At 49.4% G+C, this 21,745-nt stretch overlaps 3 protein-coding genes across 3 annotated transcripts, besides 3 other annotated features; 1 reads left to right on the top strand and 2 right to left on the bottom strand.

Annotated features, from left to right (window-relative positions):
* Positions 1-5,491: 5,491 nt before the first annotated feature.
* Positions 5,492-5,676: a sequence feature (Protein overlapping with rRNA (BO94DRAFT_547059, PWY85885.1) was converted to a misc_feature.).
* An 88-nt stretch (positions 5,677-5,764) lies between these two features.
* Positions 5,765-5,821: a sequence feature (Protein overlapping with rRNA (BO94DRAFT_547059, PWY85885.1) was converted to a misc_feature.).
* A 41-nt stretch (positions 5,822-5,862) lies between these two features.
* Positions 5,863-5,929: a sequence feature (Protein overlapping with rRNA (BO94DRAFT_547059, PWY85885.1) was converted to a misc_feature.).
* Positions 5,930-10,667: 4,738 nt separating this feature from the next.
* Positions 10,668-12,815, bottom strand: BO94DRAFT_536020 (Zn(II)2Cys6 transcription factor; the record flags this gene model as incomplete). Its single annotated transcript, XM_025611918.1, has 4 exons — positions 10,668-11,039; positions 11,316-11,722; positions 11,766-12,460; positions 12,507-12,815. The coding sequence occupies 4 exons, from the start codon at positions 12,813-12,815 to the stop codon at positions 10,756-10,758; spliced, it is 1,695 nt and encodes a 564-aa protein (XP_025466901.1). The 3' UTR covers positions 10,668-10,755.
* A 434-nt stretch (positions 12,816-13,249) lies between these two features.
* On the top strand, positions 13,250-14,206 carry BO94DRAFT_518462 (RTA1 domain-containing protein; the record flags this gene model as incomplete). Its single annotated transcript, XM_025610035.1, has 3 exons — positions 13,250-13,403; positions 13,448-13,690; positions 13,734-14,206. The coding sequence occupies 3 exons, from the start codon at positions 13,250-13,252 to the stop codon at positions 14,204-14,206; spliced, it is 870 nt and encodes a 289-aa protein (XP_025466900.1).
* Positions 14,207-18,095: 3,889 nt separating this feature from the next.
* Positions 18,096-20,097, bottom strand: BO94DRAFT_536017 (class I SAM-dependent methyltransferase). The gene is given in 11 exon segments (XM_025611917.1): positions 18,096-18,442; positions 18,491-18,845; positions 18,889-18,919; positions 18,965-18,990; positions 19,037-19,155; positions 19,200-19,235; positions 19,281-19,327; positions 19,402-19,403; positions 19,419-19,475; positions 19,533-19,567; positions 19,635-20,097. 11 exon segments carry the CDS (start codon positions 19,683-19,685, stop codon positions 18,209-18,211), a joined length of 993 nt encoding a protein of 330 aa, XP_025466899.1. The 5' UTR covers positions 19,686-20,097; the 3' UTR covers positions 18,096-18,208.
* Between the last annotated feature and the right edge of the window lie 1,648 nt (positions 20,098-21,745).

Raw genomic sequence — 21,745 nt, 5'->3', positions numbered from 1 at the left:
TGTTCGTTCAGCAATGCTCTGGAAATAGCTAATCGTTTGATGAGTCCGCAAGATTGGCCATTGTGCAGTTCAATGCCTCATCGTAATCCCCATCCAAGATATCAAAGAGTGATGTGGATGTGGGCGGTTTCGCATGACGAAAGGCCCCGTAGGTTCAGCCATGGTCTGGGAATTGCTCACAGTGTGATGATTCCGTAAAGACTGTCCATTATAGAGTTGAAAGGCTTGTCGGAAACCCCATTCAAGGGATCCAAGACCGGTGCTTATGGTATCGCTGTAGTATCCAGCTGATTACTGTATGTTGATACCTGCTCTGGAATATCACGCAGCCTGATCGCATCTAGCGAGAATGTCGAAATTCGAAGCTGGAAGACAGCTCAATGCAGAAGCAGGAATTGACGGGCTTGATTTCCCGTCTATCCGATGTGAAACTCTGAGATATGGAAACGACGACATAGTGCGTGGAAATAGGATCCAGCAGTGTAGACGGCAATATACTTGGTTCCGTGGTAAAGTCCCCCTGGATGAGATGTCTGCACGCCACCTCCAAGCCGATTAAAGTCGGAAGTGATGATATAGTGGGTCCCGTGGAGATGGTCTGCCATGTCGTATAACATCTTGGCGATAGAGTATGATGCCATCGAAGGAAACCCTAGGCAGGCGCATTCTTTGAGTATAAATCGTCCGAGAACCTCTGCAGGCTGTGCAATAGATGCACGGACGTCGCCCGGAGCATGAAAGAAAGGTAGACACATTCTGGTCTGATCCTTTTGTAGAGTATTGAGTAGGTCGCTAGTTGAGGTATACCTTTATCGCACCATGAGCCTGTTTCCATTTTGACGGCCTGAAGACATCAGGTAGCTGTCGAATCGGGTGGAGGAAACAATGGAGTGTCCGACTGTTCATCACCCATTCGAGGATGAGAATATTCAACTACAAGTGAAGCACAAAGGTGATAGCTTCGCCTGGAGGCGGAGATAAGTGAGAGCCCCGGGTGAGTCTCCTGGTTCGCTCTGGCTCACCAGATGTGACCGGGAGATCTGCTCTTGGTCTTTATTGTAGCTCCCCGCTATATTGGGGACACGGTAGGATGGAGCTTCAGGGATAATAGAAGAAACCGTACCCTGTAGGTCTCATACGCCGCAAATAGGTGAGCGCCACGTCACAGCTCGGACATGATCGGACATCCTGATCACTGTATGCGATAATGTCTATACCTGGTGACGGAGGTTGAGCCAGTCTGCAGTCGCTTGATTAAGGCCGACCTGCAATCAACATCGGGGTCATGTTCAAAGTTTATGAGTATATAATGAACCTTGGTTCATCAGTTCAACACTGCACAGAGCTAAATGCGTGGAACGTTCGTAGTCATATTATGTGTTTGTGATGACAGAGAAATTGGACATTGGATGTCACGCATCCGCCAACCGCCAATGGACGTGGAACTTGCAAGTATCCCATAAGAACCGACCGAAGATGTCTCAGCACCATAGTTCATCACTTCTGGTGGAAAACGCGGTAATACTGGAAGTGCCAATTCCAATGCACCTGGTGCGAGATGAGGGGAAGCAAGCCAGTCAATCCTCCCTCTTCGTCCTGGGGTTATCAATGGAATCGAACCCAGATCATAATGTGCCGGTCGTAAGAAGCGAAGCGTATGCTCGGTGGCCAGTTGCAAGCCCGGTGTCTTGTGGATCATACTCTAGGTTGCCTTCGATCTGTCCTAGGATGAGGATGTCCCATGGACATTTCGTCCTCGCCTGGCTGGAAGAAAATCCCGTTCCTCGAGATCGCTTTCTGTCACTCTCTCTGTCCTCGTTGTTTCTTTTGGTAATACCGCAATTCCAGGCAAAGAAACTGAAAGGGCAAGACTATCCCTTCTGGAGCATACGACGCGAATATGGGTAGCCCGTCCTCATTGGCATGCTTTCAAAGATGACATGTTTTGAGCTAGACTTGATCCAGTCAGACATATCCGGCGGCGAAATACCACCACGCCAGCCCGACGCCTGACCATTTCTTGGTTTCCCCGTGGCCTGCTGCTATCCTTGCTGAATATACCAAAATGTCCCGGGAATGTTAGCTGCACAAACAATGTCCCCAGGGCTGTCATAATTGTAGGGGACTGATCCCCAAACGTCAGACATTGTGGATCAAAGTGGATCCACCTAGATAAAGGTCGGGTTAAAGGCTACCGCATATGGGTACGCCATTCTCATAACCCAGAAGTATGCGAAAGATAAGATATCTTCGAGACGAGGTCATGTTTGCTTGTAACCCGTATTATCCAGACCACCTGACATAGGCTCTCGATTTAGGATCACCAATTCTCGTAGAGTAGGCGCTTGCGTGCGTCTCGTCAGGCGTTTAGCCCTCCTCTGCTTGGAAAGGATACAACGGTATGGCTTGCTTCGTTTGCGGCAACGCGTTTGCTATGTCTTGCAGCGAGTGGAGTATGCGGTTCGCAGTGTGTATGTTGTTAGATGAGTTGACTATTGAATGGGAGAAGATGATGCGTGCATTTGGACCATAGGTGGGCAGCCAGGCCGTTTGTATATCTGGGTCATGAGCTTGAGTTCAGTCGTGGACAAAGACTTCCGGTAGGAGCGGCTTGATGTGGTGGTAATTTATGACAGATCTGCAGGCAGCGTTGTGACTCTCGAAGTAAGAATAGATAGGTCCTTGTAGTTGAAGATGTTCAACGTCCCAACCAGCTGCACGGTATACGGGGTCTGCTCAAGTTACTGTGCCAAGTGCAAGAGCAGTGTTGTATACTTGGCGCATCACAACCGGCTGGAGGCATGATTAACATTGTCCGCGACAAAGAATCAAGAATAGCTAGTATACTGCGTAGGCGAGTTGTCAAGGCTGGACGTGAGCGAAGCTTGACTTGAGATCTGTGTTTGGAGGGAATGTGGTGACTGAAGAGTGCTTCTAGGCCTCTGCTCTTGTGTTCTCAATGCCTGGATGAACTTTTGTCTATCCCAGAATGAATATCCTGGGATCATAACCAGGTGGATGCAAGGCAACTTGCATAATGCGATTCCTGTCCCAACGGTGGAATTCAATGCATCATTGCATCCGGACAAATCTCCCAAAGTGGGTGATCCCCTGGAACTAGCCCAAGGGCAGTCCGCAGGTCAAAGTGACTCAGTTGTGCTTAGGGTGAGGAAGCCAGAATGGGACGCCCCTGCACTCTGCCACATGCTGTAGCTGAACCTTTGTCGTTTCTGGTGTAGGTAGAGGTCACATCGCCAGATATTAGTATGATGTGCTCGGATAGAACAATCGCCCAAAGTAAAGTCGAGAGCACTATCTCACGCCCATCAAAGGAACCTTCCTGATCGGACAAACAGATGTCAAGCCTTCAATAGGGAAATTCGATTCCACGACAACCGCTTGTCGTTCCTCTGACGGATAGAACACTGGCATATCGATATAGCTGAAGCGTTTAAGCAACACTCAACCTTGACTTGGTGACTGCCCAACACCCGTTAGGCAGATAAGGACGCAACTATAGTCGATGGCGTCAATGCAGCTCCATGCACGCATCATCTGCTTTCTGGAAGCCGATCAGACACCACCAGCCATGCAGCTACTGGGTGAATATCTGAGCCTTGAACCCTGCAAGGCAGACGGAGCCATGTCCTGCTGTTTCCAGATATTGTCAATCCATTGTGACAGTCTAATTTATCCCTTGGGTTGACCCGATCTTGCAGAATGCAGCCGCATTATTTCAGGCTTCCTTCATCCAACCTCGTGATGCTTCACATCGGCGGATTACATCACTGAACAAGAGGTTGGTCACCATAATGACTGTTTCAATGCCGACGGCCGGATAGTAATTGTTGTTTGCAGAGGTGTCTTCTAACCTGCTTCATGGTCGACTGGATTGCGTTGACAGCGAGGTTGTCCGCGGCGAGGCATTCAAATCGATCACGGCCCCAGTCACATGAGATGTTGATCCGTGTACATGGATTGCTCTTGACGCTGTAGTAAGCCACAAGCAGCGGTGCCACCCGGGTCACCACAAAGACTTTAATACGCATCGTCTACTGAGAGTTGCTTCAAGTCTCAGCCCGCGGGTGAGTACCACCGTTCACGGAGAAGGATGCTGGAATAACCATTCTGTCGGTAATGAACCCTCTTATCCGAGCGTTCGAGTCATTTGGTCTGGGAGGGCGAGACAAAGTCGTGATGTCGCGCATATCGAACAGCCGAGTATTTTGCGTGAGTATACTCCTTCCTGGCTGTGACGATCTCCAAGACTTTCGCAGATCCCCGTCATCAGAGTCATTTCTGTTTTTTGACTGGAGAATGATCCTCACGTCAGACCTCAGCCTTGGCTTCTTCTCGTAGAAATCATAACTTCCGTCGAAGACAGATCTATTCATCGTATTTGCTTGGACTCGGGTTATATGGAAGAGGGTCACACAATGTTTCTTAATTGGTGTAACCACGATTACGGTAGTTTGTCCATAGGAGCCGAGCTACAGAGTTCAAGAGCTGGATTTGGATCGGTGGTGAAGGTAGAGGAGTCGGCGAACTTCCACTGTATCCCATATAGCTGATACAGTTCATCGTCCGCTGAACGAAAGACAATAGTCGTTTTGTCGTTGCGTTTCAGACCAAGCCAGCTTGAGATTGGGCTGGTCAATGAACAGAGCATCGATTGAAGCCGTGCTCTACAGAAGCCCTTGGTTCCGTAGAATTGGCCATAGCCAATATAGTAGTGGTGGTAATGTGGTGCCGTTGAGATGCAAATCCCAAGAGCAGCCTGACAGGCTGTGATAGTCTATCATCCAAGACCCATAGAGTATGGTTCCAACAGGGTGTGGATGTTCGATAGAATTGTTTCGCTATGCTGAGTTGGAATCGGCTCCAGTTAATGAGATAGATTTGGCCATTCCTTACTCAAGGCCCTAGTCATCTGTATCAGGACCCATTTGTCCTGAAGAGCACATTATATCCCCCTTCTAATTGGCCAGTTTGAGCTTTTAGGGCTATCACAGCATGTGAAAGTCATTGACGGGCCTTGTCCCAACATAGCATGAATAGAACAGTCGATTTGGTATGCAGCATGGCGTTGCACCTGATCCCATTATAGTCAACGTTGACTACAGTATCGCTGGAGAGGATGGACATAAGCAGCGACTTAAGCCACAGGTGTCCCGCCACCATTCTATTTTGCAATAGGCGAGCTTCCAGGCCAGATCTTGCGGACCTTCTTTAGTGATGAGGCCCCGCAACGGACTGTGTTGCTATGGATCGATTGTCCATGGTTAATTCGACTCCAGTCCAGCCGACTGTAACGTGTAGAATATATAGATTCGTATAATAGGGCAGGGTGACAGATATCGTAGTTGTCGAAGATTTGTCTTCGAGGATCACGAGGCGTTGATCCGCCCATCGAATGGATTCGAGAAGATATGAACTCCGCCTGGCGGATCGTGGACAGCCATTCGAGGAGTGAGTAGTTCCACTCCATACATCACGATAGTGTCACCATTGTATATTCCTCGCTGTCGAGCTCCAGCGTCATTTGGTTGTAGAATCGTGTAAATACGATCATACTGAGTCTAGCGTGACGAGGGATAGCAGGTGTCCGGCTCATGCACGGCCTTGATGTTTCTGTCTTGTTCTGGTGGTGAGTAGACCTGTCAAATCCAAACAAACCTAATGAAGAGTCAGTTAGGATAAACCCAGAGAAGCAAAAACATACAACAGAAGGGATTCGCTGGTGGTCACCCACCCAACTACTAACCTCCCGGCGTGTGGCTTAAGTACGGCTGAGCGGACGGGAAGCCCTGTTCTCCACACCCTGTGGTCGTATGTGCTGGATGACAAAGAAAAAAGACTTACATTCTTGCTTGATCACCCTCCAACGATCATACCACTTGTCCTTCTTCTTCCCAATGGCACCAGCCATGAAATTGGAATGCACATCACCTGCTCCTCGAGACGCACAAGCGTCCTTCTGGACGCTGTGTAGGCCGCGTCGGTATGATGAATTGCACCCAGGCCGATGAAACCCCTCTCCAGACAACAGTGTCATCCTCTTCAGACAGCTGAATTACCCCGATTCCGAGGATTCCGAGCATGTAAGGAAACTGAGTCCAATTGTGATCAGAAACCTCCTCCGCTGAGCAGGTAGATGAGGGGATCAAGGTCTTGTTCGCCTGGACTTGGTCCGTTCCACTGCAAAGAGACCAACTTCGGTCGTGACCTTCGCCAACGTTCAGTACACAGGTCTGCAAGCTATGCAGTGTCCCTATTGCCCTGCTACTGTTCATCGTCAAAATGTATCGTCTGAGCAGGATATTGTGGACTCCCGAGACATCGGCGCAGGGATATAAGACCCAGTGTCCACCGGGGACCGTATCTTCTTCTCCTCTACATATGATGAGAAGGAAGCAAGACCGTGATTCTTCGATAAACATGAGACTTCGTGGAGAAGCTGACGTTTGCTCGCGGCCCTATCCTCACCGTAATCCTGAATTTGGCCCAATACAAGTGTTGTTCGTTGGTAAGCTCGGCCGGCAACCAGACAGTTGTCCCAATATACATACGATGTATATATACCAAGGGCAGTATATAATGACTTCGCGGTCGCGGCGTCTTCCCATTGATGATGGGTAGGTAAGAAATCGGATCATCATGGATGATTATTTGGGTGTCCGTTTCAGACCATTCCATAGAGCCTGGCTGTTAAGAATAATTGCAGCGCAGTTGGTCTGCCTTGCGGGATCCTCGTCCCAAGAAGCGGGACGAACCGCGACCATCAGTTTCAGGAACACATCAGCGGCCGATAATTGATCTGAAAAGTCAAAAGCTTCCCATGTTTGTCGACCACTTGCATCTATCCCCTCTAGTTGGCATTTCCTCATAGCGGGTCGTCTGGTAATGGGCGCCCTCAGTATTGGAGCCGACTTTCTTTCAGAGGCCCTGAAAGCCACTTTTCGAGGAGGAAATCACAAGGTGTGATGCTATCAGCATGGCGATGAACCCGTAGGTGACGAGCAGCATGTTCCTGAGCACTATGTTGATGGCAGAGTACATATCGACCCCTGGAGCTGGTCAATGTTGGGTGTGTTGAGCAATCACGAAACCGAAGAGGCATTGCGCGTTCACCCCGTATCAGTGATGTCGCTCATGCTGTGGGCAACGTCCATTGCCAGTAATCTCCGGAAGGTCCCCATGTCGCTGTTCGTACGCAGTGGATGAGGTGCTTTTCTCCATGGTAAGACAGACGGTTTAGGATTAATTCTCTTGTGACAAATCCCGCAACACATTGAAGAATGGAAGGGGAGTCATTTTCAAGTCATGTCGCTATCTCACCACCGGCAAATGGATTGAAGTACTGAGCCAGCTCGTACCAGTGTAGAGCTATATTGTGCCCAGCGTATTTGTTTTCTCTGCATCTTTTCGTCACTCAAAGTAGGGCGAAAGATGGAACCTCAATATCATAGCGTAGTCCGATAAAGGCCAATGTATCTTCGTTTTGTAAAGCCACTGACTCGGATATTTGCAAAGGATTGGCAGAGAGCTTTCGTAAGAATCAATGATAGTGAAATGGCTTCGAGGAGGCGTTCGGCGTTCACTGAGCGCAGGACAATTGCTGCTCAGATGTGGACACTCTTATCAGATATGAGGCTTCCCTGGCTTTCCTTTTTCTCGGGCTGCCACTGACCGCATTAATCTCCCTTGTCGCTCGAATCTCACTGCATCCCGGTGAGATTGCTACTCCTCGGACCAGGCCATACCTTCCTGGGCTTGAGATAGATAATGTGGGGGGTGATACAGCCGTTCATTGTTGAATACATCTGCATGATCGATGGGGTTATCGGTAGATGTGGGCGCGATGTGTTGACAGTGTCCATGCATCGCTCAGTTGCCACTTGGCCCATCAAGCCAGGATGGGGGTCATTCGAAGCGCCGGACGGGTCTGCTTGTTGATCGCATCTCATTCCCATAGTTGGTAAACCGATTGAACCCTTGTATCCCACTGGAGCCAACCTTGATGTTCCCCCAGTGTGCTGAACACGGTGATCACTAGCCAATCTCCCTCTAGAGACATGTTGTGACTCTGACCTCTCTAGTAGGTCATCCAGATTCTGCGATCGATCAGGGCCAGATCTATTCTCAAGTGGCGATGGCACTCTCTTCTCCCGTTAGAAGAGATCAGTCCCAAACTCCATGCCATACCGACGGCCCAGGCTGATGTACTGAGCGTTGCAGTATTCTGGTGGCGACAAGACCTGAAGGAATAGACTGTAACGCCTTACGAATGTGACTATATGAGGTCAAACAGGCGTAAGCGAGATGGACGTGCGTGCATGCGCAAACGAAATCTGTCCTGGCCTCCTGGAAGTGTGGGATTTGCTCAAAATCCAGGCGAGACGCCGCCGCATCCATGTATATGGCCACTATGCGCCTTATCACGGCGTCGCTAGTAAGCACATCGTTTCCCCTGGGATTTATCATCCCGTTGGTGCCCAGTGTTGCAGAGCTACGTATCAGGCTCCGGAAAGGACCTAATGTTACATAGTCACCGCTTACTATCGTACGCAGAGCATGCACGTCAAGCTTGTTGCTGTCCAGGTCTACATCGGCACACGTTACCATTCTGGATGATAACAACTGCTTCAGGACCTTCTCTGTGACATGGCTAGAGCCTGAGGTGAACTGTTTCCATCACAGACTGAGTCAACTAAGGCAGATGACTTAGTGAGCCTGTCTGGTTGTTTTGGCAGCAACGGAGTTTTGCATTGTCGCAGCAACAGAGATGCCAGGAGCCAGCCCCCCAGACCATAGGTGGGTTGAGACAAGATGAAGTGAGCTCTTTAATGCTGATGACAAGTGCATCTCGAATATTCAAGTGTATCCGTACAAATTCCGCCTCGGACAGTGTCGATATTGTCGTCCGGAACTTTTGACGCGGGCTGTCTATAGGCGACGAGTTCTTCTTTATGTTCTGTCGTGGCGACATCAATCCTCACACAAGGTAGCCTGGTGAGCAAATAATGGGTCCTGTGGGAGGGAATCTCAAATCATGGAACATGAGAACCGACGATGAGTAGGCGCTGACAAGGGAGACCCTGTGCCTCTGCACTTCCGACAAAGTGATTTCAGTGTAACTGGTTGGTGACCCCCAAAGGTAGTTGTCCAATGAGCCATCGCTTGGACTAACGAATCGTCATAAGCATAATGGAAAATGTATATAAAATAGACGACCAGACATTTGCCCGATTGTGCATTTTGTCCGGATTTCTTGCCAATGATAGGGGATTCTGAAATAAATAGGAATAGGTCGATAGCCCAGGACGCTAGGTCAATCGTTTGCCTGTGTGTCCAGCGGTAGGCGCCAACAGGACAAGGCAGGCATTGACAATCTTGGTTGTTTCTCGTGACCCATTGTGGGGTTGGTTGGCAGGCTGTAAGACCGAGGCATGTCAACGCCCTCGCCTGTCTCTGTATTCATGTCTATGGTGTCCCTCGGTGTCTCACCGTTCTCTCAGCGTCTAGGCACGCATGGTGCATGCCGCAACCTTCTGTACCGGAGGGCGCTGTATGGCTCAAAATCATCGTGTCTTTTTGGGACTTGGTGTTGGCTGGAATCGCAAGAAATAGGAGCTGTTACCTTTTCCTATTCTGTCCAGCTTGCTCCCTCACGTTCAGTAACGTGATTACATAGATAAAACGAAAGGAAACATGGATAAGGAGATGCAAAACACCATGTAGACAGTATTAGGGGAGAATGTTTGACATGGTAACGCGCCGTTTCAACGTCATCTTTTGTGAGCTTGGGGCTCCCTATAAGACAGCATATGGACTGAGAGGGATACAAGATGATCAAGAAGTGTCTTCCGGAAAAGGTCACGTCAAGCGTATTGCATGACGACATTATACATGTCCTTGCTCAAAAGCCGCAAGGGTATCTCTGTTTGTAATGAAAGGTTGGAGGAGAAGATATAACACGGGGGGTGTTAACAGAACAATAAGAAAGGAGTGGGTGAAAAGGGCGATTTAGGTGGAAAACATAGCGTGTTACCTATCGTCGTGACAACCCCATTGGGGTTGACGGTGTAGCACATTGTGCAGATAGGTCACGCTATGGCACTGGAAAACACATCAAACAGTTAAGCAAGCTAACACCAAGTAGAGGGTGATAAGTATAAAAGAACATTATAGCTGATAGAAATAACATGAACTGTGAGATGATACTATCTTAGAATGACTGAGGCATAGAAAGAGAAAAGAGAGGAACATCTGATGAGAGAAGCAGGAGGACTTGATGTGAGAGGAAAGAGAAGAGGAAAAAGAGGAGGAGATGAGGGGGCTTTTATACCTGGCCATGGACCCACTTTCATGACCTGGCCGTGACTGGATATACCATCGTGAATCGATAGGCAGTAACCTAAAAGCCTCATCTGTGCTCGTGAAAGCATCAAGGCTCGTCACTGAACCGGTTGTCACTGAGGAGGTCCGTGCAGCCGATTCACGATGCACCAGATTCATCTGAGATGTGTCACTACAAACGCAGAGCATGATTGTGAGCATCACTGGGAGGAAGAATATGCATGTCGCGTGATCGGATCCTACCGAATGTGATGCAGTTCAGCGAGCACTTCTAGGATTATGAAGCCTGATTGAGGCTTCACTGGTATGTAAATGGATAGATCAACGTAAGCATATCACCCAACTGTCATGAGTGCCATCGTAGCATGGAACAAGAAAAGAACAAGCGCCACCAATTTATTTACAGGCCCGAATACCCCTGCAGGCCTTGAACGGCTGGTCCAGCTGCGACATGTCCGGCTTTTCTAGGAATCTTCTCCGATATTGGGGGCAATGGCCGCTGATCAAGAGCTGTCCGCGGCAGGATTTGTCCAGGGCATATCGGAAAAACTGCTGATTGGCCCCCACCATGCCATTTTCCCGGAACATGGCATCGACATCTCTAACATAGGCCAGGCAATCCGCACAAAACGCGACATTGGCATCGGGGGATCTCCATGGATATAGCAGGGCAGCTGAATCTGGTTAGCCGACGGTCGGAGACAGCAGGGAATACCCACCCCAACCCAGAAGGAATAAGCCGATAGCTGCCAGAGCGACGGAGATGAGACGGACTATCATGGCTGGAAACGGCGTGGATGGATGCCTCAGAAGAAAAAGGAGAGATGCCTGGGAAATGGCCTGAAGGGTCAGGCGGGAGTGTAACCCTTTCCGGCTAGCTGCCAAGGCCGGAGCCCTCGGCCAATTGTCGCTACCAACTGCTGGCCAGTTGCCAAGTCACACAGGCAGGCGACTACCGCTCGAGCAAAACTGCCTTGGCCAGTCCAGCCATGGGCTCAATCGCGATGGCAAGGCCGCGGCCACCCCACTGAGCAGCTCTTGGGCCCGGTCCTCCACAAACCAGTAGCCACGGAATAGGTACAGCTGCGCACAGTACTGCGCCAGCAGGACCAGTCCAATCGGACTCTTGTCCACGAGGAAGCCGACAAATTCATCGCGCACGCTGATGGGCCAGAAGAAGATCATCCCGCATTGGGCGGGCTTCTCGCAGGTCTGGATTTTCCTGAAGGATTTCTCGAGACACTCGATGGCCTGCTGATAGACTAGTCTCGTCTGCTCGCTCAAGGGTTCGGACGCGACCAGCTGTCGGATTCCTTGTATTTGATCGTCAATGCCGGGGAATAGAACCAGCTGAGCATGGTCCCTATCGCCGTTAGCATGGGCATCGTCGTAGGCTGGGAGCTTACCGTGGCGGGCTTGGGTCGAATCGGAAGTCCCTTAGAAACAGGGGGGCCAGAGACCCGCTTTCGATATGCGACATGAACGGTTTAAGCGTCAGGATTCCGCGGCATAGGTTAAACAGCCGGATGACGCTCTCCAGAGGACGACTATCGCCGAGATCGGTCGGTGCGCCACAGGTCCACACCATAACCAAGCTTGAGAAGCAAAAGAGCGCGCGACAATTTTCTTTGGTCGGAGTCTGCAGGATGATGCGGAATGTCTGCAGACCGAGCGCCATGTGGAAGTTGGAGGTGTCGAGATAGTGGCTATATCGTTCGGGCCGAGTGTAGGCCAGGTGCAGCGCTGACAGCGACAGGATGCCATGCATGAGAAATTCATACGAATAGGCGATTTTGGGCACCTCGATCTGCCACACGTCACGGATCGCCTGCCGATCCGACATGGTCCTGGAGGTGTAGATGCAATAGTGGTGCATCAATTCAGGGTCCTGCGCGCCCCACTCACGGACAAAGGCAGATGCATCCGCAACGTGAGGCTGTAAGGAGCTGATGGCATTGTCGGTCCGCAGCGACAGGCCGGGCGAGTCAGGGGATTGGTCGGATTGACTGAGAGGACTCGGACCGGGTTTGGGAGGACGACGTTCAAAGGTGCAGGCCAGGTTCCGTTTGACGCAGTTGGCACACGGACACGCTTCGTCGCACTGTGGGGTCAGCGGAATTCTAGCAATTCTAGACCAGCCGACACACCTTGACCCGGCGGGATTTGCACTGATCGCATCCGTTCCGAGATTTCGTATGGGCGCGACGTGGAGGCATAATTGACTGGTGCAGGGACGAAAGGGAGATGTGCAGGCATCCGAAGGCTGCGGGGTGGCTGATATACGACCACGAGAGCGGAAACGAGAGCGAAACCGAGAGCGAAACCGATAACGAGGACGAGAACGAGGCAGAAGGCTGATAGGAGCGACGCGTCCAAACGATGGATCCGGTGGAGCCGCTAGCCCTAGTCTCCGCAGCAGCCAAATATAGCCACCCATCGGCAGGAGAAAGGCACATTTTAGATTTATTTGCATATGCCAGTGGATGTCCAAGATTCAGATACGGCTGTTCCAGCACGAAATGATCTCGGAAGCTACTGCTGCCTATCGTATCTCGTTCATTGCTTTGCACAGCCTCTCCAGATAGAAGGTCAAATCCATGACAATCCGACTCGTCTCCACCTTTCCCTGCCCTAGCTCAGACACAGCTGGATGTATACCACCAAACAGCCGACAGCCAATTGCCGGCGGAAGCGAATGCGAGAACGAGATATTGAGCGGGGAGCTGCGTATCCTCTCAGATTAGGCTCCGATTCAGATAAGTGTAATCCAGCTACCATTGGCACGCTCTATATGCTCAGGAGATAAATTTCACGATATATCCTTACTGTGATACTGGTTCACAAGTGGAGATATAAAACGATTGACAAGAAGCATTGAGCCAATTCTACTATGGCTTCTTCATACGAGCTATACCGGTATACTCCATCGTTGGCAGCTGCCGTTCTCTTCATCATCTTATTTATCCTCATAACGGCCTACCATGCCTATCAAATGGCCCGATCACGGGCTTGGTACTTCACCTGCTTTATACTGGGCGGAATATGTCAGTATCTCTATACGATTTTGGAGCTATGCTGACCAGAGTAGTCCAAATAATGGGATACGTCGCCCGGGCATTGGCGCACAGCAATACTCAAAGTGTATCAATATACGCTATTCAAGCGGTTCTCATTCTCCTCGCGCCTCCTCTATATGCCGCAACGATCTACATGACACTCGGCCGTCTCATCGCCTATCTGGAAGCAGAAAAACTAAGCATCATTTCCATCCGATGGCTAACCAAGATTTTCGTCATGGGTGATGTGCTATCATTTCTCTTGCAGGGAGCCGGTACAATCCCTCCCCTCGTAATCCAATCAAGCTAACGTTATAGGTGGTGGTCTCATGTCCAGCGGAACGGCAAGCGGAATGACCACCGGCGAAAATGTCATCATGGGCGGATTAGCAGTCCAGCTGATTTTCTTCAGCATTTTTGTCATAGTCGCCACTCTTTTTCACTATCGTATTCATCAAAACCCTACGCAGATATCTATATCGACTAGCATTGTGCGCAGTGGCTGGCGTAATGCAAATTGGGAGACTACAATGGTGGGATTATACATCGCCAGTATACTTATCCTCATCCGGTCGGTATTCCGCATGATTGAGTATGCAGGGGGTAATGATGGGCATATTATGAGCCATGAGGCGTTCAGCTATATTTTCGATGCGATGCTTATGTTTTTTGCGATGGTTGTTATGAGTGTGTTTCACCCGTCCAAGGTTTTGGGTTCGGCGGGGAAGGAACAGAATGTTGGTTCGTCGGAGAGTGTACAGTTACGGAGGATCTACTCTAATCCAGCGTGAATTATATGATGAATGCCAGGTTTGGTTGATGATGGATATTTCCCCTTTACCGAAGGGATTTCCCGGCGAGGCAGTCGAGATTTGATGGATGAATTTTTGTAATTCAATACAGCATCAATACAACTTCCAGCACTTGACATATTCATCGCTTCAGATAGTGAAATCCAATTTACATCACTATCTATCGTGACTGAAGATCTAGTCCATCCACAACATCACTACCGCCATTCAACACCCCACAGTGACTCCTTTAATTAAATTATATGTTTTCACGTTAATTCGATGATTATAAATCCCAATCTCGCAGTCTAGATCCCTCCTCTTTCTTCTACCCAATAAGCAATAGCCAGGCAAGCCACCTAGCATATCATTTCCTAGAATATATGGATCATACCGACTAAAGGTCGTATTCTATACCATTATATCACATCTAATCTAATACCCATCTACAAACGCATCGAGGTCGTCTTCTCATCTCTATGTATCCTGAAAGGATATCCTCCGAAAGCCATTGACTACCCTCTTCAATCTCGTCACTGATCGAGATAACCTCAATCAATAAACAATAGAACAAGGATCCACATGGACATACTTCGCGTTTGACTCGTTCCCTTTCCACTCCCGGTTTAAATGCCTCCGATATACGTTTCGCTTCTATCCATCGTTCCCACGATAAACATCCTTCCCGCTGCCTTCATGAGCTCCAGCCACATCTCATCCCCTATAACCACTACAACGAGCGTCTCCAACTCAATACCAGCCACCATATCAATACAAAACCCGCTTATATACGCCAAATGCGCGCTGAACCCCCCACTGCATATTACACCAAAACCATCTCGACCATATTGCACCATCCCCGCCGCTACTCAGCGTCTACATATCGTTCGATTATATGCGTACGATATCCTGTGTTAGCTAAGTGTATACCAGCTACAGGGTCATTATCTATCACCTCCGACACCAAGTGTGGTTGTTCGTCTGCCTCTGTGCAAAGGATATACGTCGAATCATCTCCGGTGTGTGTACAATATACCCATCTGGCTTGCCCTAGCGGCTCGAAGTTATCCACCAACAATCACCGACTGGATGATCCCTTGTCTCATAAAACAACAGCAGATATTGGACTTGTACCAATGGTGAAGTAGAATAGGTACTACATATGCTACCTTAATAACACCCCTGGATCATGAAATAACAAGATAAACGCACCGGACTGTGGTTACTAAAGGTTTCTACACCACTTGCTGCAACCAGAGCAAAGCGCTTCCATTGATATCTTTATCTCGATATTTACCAGTGTCCCCGGGGGAGGGGGGATCATGCCTACCAGCATCGTGAAATGGGTGTTATCAAACACCAATCTATGAAGTGTACTTGGTGCAATACACTAGAGGCTATACCAAGACTCCAGAACCTCTTTCTCCACGGCATGGCTTGATAGTCGCCCGAAACTGGCAGAGCTCCTTGCCTGGTTACGGAACGAAACGCGGAAAGATATGACCAAAATAACCGCTAAGCGTGTGAGAAATTGCGCCGTGAGATCACAACTTACTCGATATCGAAATACCACTTATATCATGACACTTCATGGTTAATAAGATGATGTACAAGCCGTCAGACTTGTTCTGCAGAGGGGCACCAAGTTGATCGTGCTTGGGCAAGTAACCTGGATAATAGCCAAGAGACACTTGTCAGTATAAAACATCTTCTACAAACACTACGGGGTGTATAAAGACCGTGGAAGGTATTATCCTGTGGTGGGGAAGAGTGATCAGCCTGGTTTGTTGTCATATGCACACGACGACTCGGACCTAATCTCACGAGGCATCGACTACGAGCGAGTGTTTACGGATCAGGACCAAATCTGCATATCAGCCTCCATGGAATACGACATTATTGGCGGTTAAAGCGAGATTATTAGCTGTTCTGTGCAATGAAACACATTAGGCTACATGATTTGAAACCCCACCAACAAGTACAAATACGTCAGGGATGGAAACACACAACTCGACGAACCCTCGGACCCAACGGAGGGAAGCTCGTTGTCGTTGCTGTACGATGATACACATACCCAGGCTATCAATCCTGATGGGAACGTATCATTTGATCACGAGGACCATGGTCAAATTCATCTCTCTACCGGCAGATTTGTTCTTTTCTGTGTCTGGGGGAGACCTACATCTAATCAATTTGGGCTACTGTGCTTCTGGTGAATAGCACATGTTTGATACCGACTTGAGAGGATTGCTAGGAGAACATTCCCGACAGGGCTGCTGAAAGGCTAAAGATGAAGTTTTTTTGTGGAATAACTGCCGCAACAGGTTGTATCTGGTGGTCTACAGACTACCTGGGATATTTAAAGTGTTGGATAAAACAGTTATCGTTCTGTCAATCCTGGCAGTCTGGCGACTATAGACCACTCTACCTACTCATAACAGCAACTCCATTCTTCAACATGTGGGTGCAGACTATATGGCCTATATCCAGCTCTCACTCCACTACAGAAAACACCCACTTGCTTTAGCCAAGAAATAGTGGAGGGTCATCAATCTAAAGAGATGCAAGAGAGTTTGACTCTGTCGGGCATACATGCAAACATCCAAAGAAAGAGCACATGAAAATGCTCAGCCAGCGACACAGAATCCGAAGACAGGGGGGACTGTACGTGATCCTATCCTTATTGAGGATGTAGAAGGACATAATATCAACCAGCCCATCTTAATCGAAGAAGATGGGGATGAGAATGGTCCTATCATTCTCTAGATACGTATAATTTTAACTGTTTCCTTGATTTACTGTACCCCAGTTGTACGGGATACCTGTGTACGACACCCTGGGCAAGACTTGTACCTCTTCGTGGTGTTCAGGATTAGTAGCCATCTGTATGACGAAGCCAAGCAAGTCATCCAATGATGTACGTACAGCTTTATATAGATAGATATGTTAGATAAGCTACGCGCGATCTAATCAGACTTCCTACTTATTCTGCTGGCAATAAACATCAAGAAATCATTATTGCCCGATGGCTGCTATTGCCCGCTGTAGACATCTTCACTAGAGTTAACTAATCCAAACTGAACCCATTAAATAACAACTAAGAATATCAGCAGCGCCGGGATCAGCTTTATTCAATGAAAAGAGACACTGAACAGGTAAAAAAGAAGAAAAGAAAGATAAGATAATCAGAAATAATCAAAAAAAGAATTACAGAAGAAGAGAAAAGAACAGGAACTATAATGTATATCTTAAACATAATACCGCGAGCAGAATACACGCTACGCTGACTTGCGATGATATTAAGTGTACTTACTATCTAACCACATCGATCGTGACCGACTGAGGTAACCGAGACCATTGTATTGTAAGGTGTTCAGTACTGATACTCCCTATCATACTAAATTCCTCAGGGCTTAATTTCCAACAACTCTGTCAGAAAGTCCATCTACCGGGAATTATTATCCCCAAGAATATAAACTCATATATATTTCTCAAAACGTATTTATCGACCACTATATACTAACCAATTCTTTCCTCGGATCTGAAAGAAAATATGCTTCGCTTGTAGAGTTGGTTTCATTACCAAACTCAGCTACCTACTTATATGGCCAAACATAGAGACACCACTTATAAGTATGTATGTTTCTGTTCGTGGCCGGTCATATTTTGTAATTACCGTTCGATTTGTTCTAGATCAGTGAGGGACCCAAAAGTGGGACTCATTGTGTTGTTTATCGTTGATAGTAATATGGAATTACTGCGAAAACGGTGGGGGGTGGATGGGCAGGGGTTGATGTGGAGGTGAGGTTGGTTGGCCAAAGAGAAATCGTTACTCTATGAATTAAATATCTGAATCTTGGATTGTGCATACATTGTACACAGGTGGTAATCTAGGCATCAAAAAGGGCTTCGTGTAATTGATAGCATTATTAAACATGACAGAACACGCTCAATGGCTCATATCACATGACGGAAACAAAACAGCCGACCAGACACTGCGTGTTATTCCGGCTTCTGCCCATACACTATGTGCACCTTCGTATATAAATGCAGGTTCAGGTCGCGTAGCTCCTGTTTCATGCCTGCCACGAATACCTCAATCTCCGGTCGTTCCCAGCCCATCACGCGTGTGAACAACGCATAGCAGTATGGCCCCAAGGCCTCGAACATGTTGACCTGGTGGTAGCGACCCAAATCCTTCATTTTTGGGTCCTTGGGCCAAGGACTTTGCGGGAGCTGTGACCGTCAGTACGGATGATCAGTACGGATCAGTCTGGAACCCACCTTCAAGATATCCTCCCGGACGTTGACAAAGCCCGCCCTTTCCATACTCTCCTTCCACGAGTGCACACTGGCCAGGTCCTTCCCATACTCCCGAGCCGAGTCGTGCATGTAGACAATGCCCTCCAGCAGGGTCTTCGCCCTCAAATGTGTGTCATCATCCGAGTATGTGTTGACCTCCATGGAGGCAATCTCCATCCATCCCTTGGGCTTCAGGTTCTCCAATCCCTGGCGAAAGAGGTGGTCGACATCGCGGATGCATCCCTCCAGTTCCCGACCGTGAATGTAATCGAAAGGCTTGCTGTAGGACCATGGTTGCTCGAAATCATCGACCTCGAATCGGCAGTTCGGTGGGATCCTGCACGGTCAGTCGCGAACTCACAAACCAGCGGAATACCTACCATGACGGCTGAATGGGACTGAGATCGTTGCCTGTATCGTGTTAGTGTCGTCACGACATCGCGGCTGTCCTCTTACCGATCACTTCGGACTCGGGATGCTCGCTGCCACACATTAGCGCTCGCCATCGTCCAGGATTATATTGCTCACTCGGCAAAGTCGATGGCCCAGATTCCCGTGCCTGTTCCAATATCCAAGACGCGTGCGGGGTTCTGGATCGGCGCTTTGCATAGTTCTCCCTTGAGGAGCATGCGATAGATATGATGACTCTACTCCGGTCAATTATGCCCCCTCGATATCCAATGCGACTAACCAGGTCGAGACGGTCTTGTTCTTGTTCATCGTTGGGCTATGGGATCAGCAGAGGATCGGTATGCGGGGTTGGAAGGCATACCAGGATGTATTCGCCCTCGTGGTAGGAATGGTATCTGCGACCGTTCTGCGAACTTAGCCGAGGCTCATCGGGGGTGCTGGATCCTGTACCTCATATCTGGAGGGGTCAGTGGTGGCATTCACAACGGAGAGAGATACGTACGCATAGTTCATGGCACTGGAGGTGATGCTGGTGGTGTAGCTGGCATCGCCCAGGCTGAATCGCGGTCAGCGCCGTGGAACCGAGTCGGGAAGATCGCGGGTAGGAACTTACGAGCCGGGATAGGTGGAGTCATTGTCGCTGAAGCTCTGGAGATCATCAGGATTAGCAGGACAAGCGGATGAAATGGGGGAATGGTATGATGGGATGACGAACGTCGGCCTCGATGAAGCTGGGGTCCTGGGGAGGAGTGCGGTCGGAACACATGGTGGAAGAAGAAGTGACGGGCGGGAGAGAATTGGCTAAACAGTAATCCGATCCCCACTCGGTGTGTCGAGTACCCCAGAGCTGCAAATCCAGCCACAAACAGGTAAATTTCTAGAACAAAAGGGCCAGCTGATTCAAAAAAAGTAAAAGAGAGAAGAAAAAGGTGAAAAATATGAAGTGCGGCGACTATACCACCGGCGCGATCGTATCGAGATTAGTACAGCGACCCAAGCGATCAAAGCGATCAAAGCCACCAAAGCGACCGGGGAGGAGCGGTGGATGAGAAGGGGGATGCAGGAAAGTGAATGAATGGAAGGAAGGAAGGAAGAATGGATGGATGGATAGCAGAAGGCAAAGGCCCAGTGTCTCCAGCTGCAGCCAGGCCTGTTGATTAAGAGGTCGCGCTGGACCCATGCGGGATGACCGTTTTCTTCCCCCATTCGCCAACCGTAGTGCCCGAGACGGTCGGCCAATACCTATGTCAATGCCAATGCCAATGCCCAGATACTAGATCAATACTGATCCTATTATTCAATACTACTACGAGGCAATGACTAGGGTCTTGACAGTCGTCCAGAAGATCGCTGGCCGGGGGGAGATACTAGTGGAAAATCCCCCCCGGCGGTTGGTCGGTTCGCTATGAGACACGGCGGCGTACCGGGGTCTCCCGCATCGAGTCTCGCCTGCAGTACGCATGCCTTGCTGGCCTCCTCCCATCACCGCATCACCATCCTTCTTTTCTTTTCTTGCTTTCCCATCAACCAGGCTGACTCGAAGTTTAGCCGGCCCCCGCATCTTCCACCCCCACGTGTACTGAAGAACAGAAGGCATCAGTACTATGACCATCTGTACTGAAACATCCCCAACAGGGCAGACTCCCTCATCGCTACACTTCAGTGGGATCGACACTGGCCTTTGCCTTCCGCACCCCACCAGCGAATCGCAGTTGCAGTCCCGGCGGGCCCGGTGTCATGCCCAGAGTCTAATCTTGCCATGTGCCATGGCCTCGTCCTGAAGAACTGCACGTCGGAGACAAGTTTCTCCTCGAGACCCCCGTCGGATACTACTCCCTGCCAGTCCCAGCGCTCCACGAACTCCAGCGAACCCTTGCTTCCATCCTCAGCTGACTAGTGGACATTGGTGATCGGTCGAAGGGAGGAAGGAATGGCAGAAAATGGAATGGCTCTCGCACATCACCTTCACATGGATTGAACTATTAGGGAACTATTGCTATTAAAGATAACTACCCAGGAAAACCCCTGGGCATCGGCAGCCGTCGTGTTCCCTGTTTTTCACCCGGCGTCAGCCAACTTTCCTTGGTGGCCAGCAATGCCTCCTCCTTTTTCCTCGGGAAACGATGCGTGTGCTTGAATAATGAAAACCCTGCTGGTCCATCGCCCCTCAGCAGGGGTGGAGTGGTCCCATGCCTCCACCCCTAGAAAGGATTCTCACCAATAAACGGACGCCACCGTCGACCAGAACTTCTTCCAGTTCCAGTGGCCCCGTCATTCTTCAGGCGCAACTGGGTCCATTCGATTCGGCTCGTCCCAGGCCCCGCGGGCCGCCGTTATGCCAGCAGCCAGCTACTCAACCACAACCAGTTTGTCGGTCGGTCTTGATAGAGACGGGGCGTATACCCTTGAACGGATGGCCTGATCATACCATCATGTATACGGTGTTTGTCATTGACTTGGCCTGCATGTACGTCGGCTTGGCATGGCAAAGGGATTCCCGCTGGTACCTTAGAGTATTAGCATAAGGAGATTAGACACATGGCCAGGCAGTTCAAGAACAATTGATCTTCTGGAATTAATCTCCGATCGAAGATATCCCCGTTGTTGGAAACCAGCTTGACATTACTCTGCGGGCTAACCATTCCTTGCCAGGCACTGTTAAGCGAGACGGGCGTTGATTTGCCGACGTCGAAACTGAGTGGTGAGCCAAAGTACCGCCCAGACTGCCAATGCCGAACCGACTTTCCACCAGCGTGTCTGCACGTGAGGCTGTGTTGTTTACATAGGCATCTGGGTGACACTGCTATACGCTCTTGTCTCTGCTAC

This window comes from Aspergillus sclerotioniger, assembly GCF_003184525.1.
Source record: "Aspergillus sclerotioniger CBS 115572 chromosome Unknown BO94scaffold_16, whole genome shotgun sequence".
Taxonomy (NCBI): domain Eukaryota; kingdom Fungi; phylum Ascomycota; class Eurotiomycetes; order Eurotiales; family Aspergillaceae; genus Aspergillus; species Aspergillus sclerotioniger.
The sequence above is the reverse complement of the archived record's forward strand: the minus strand, read 5'-3'. Positions and strand labels throughout refer to the sequence as shown.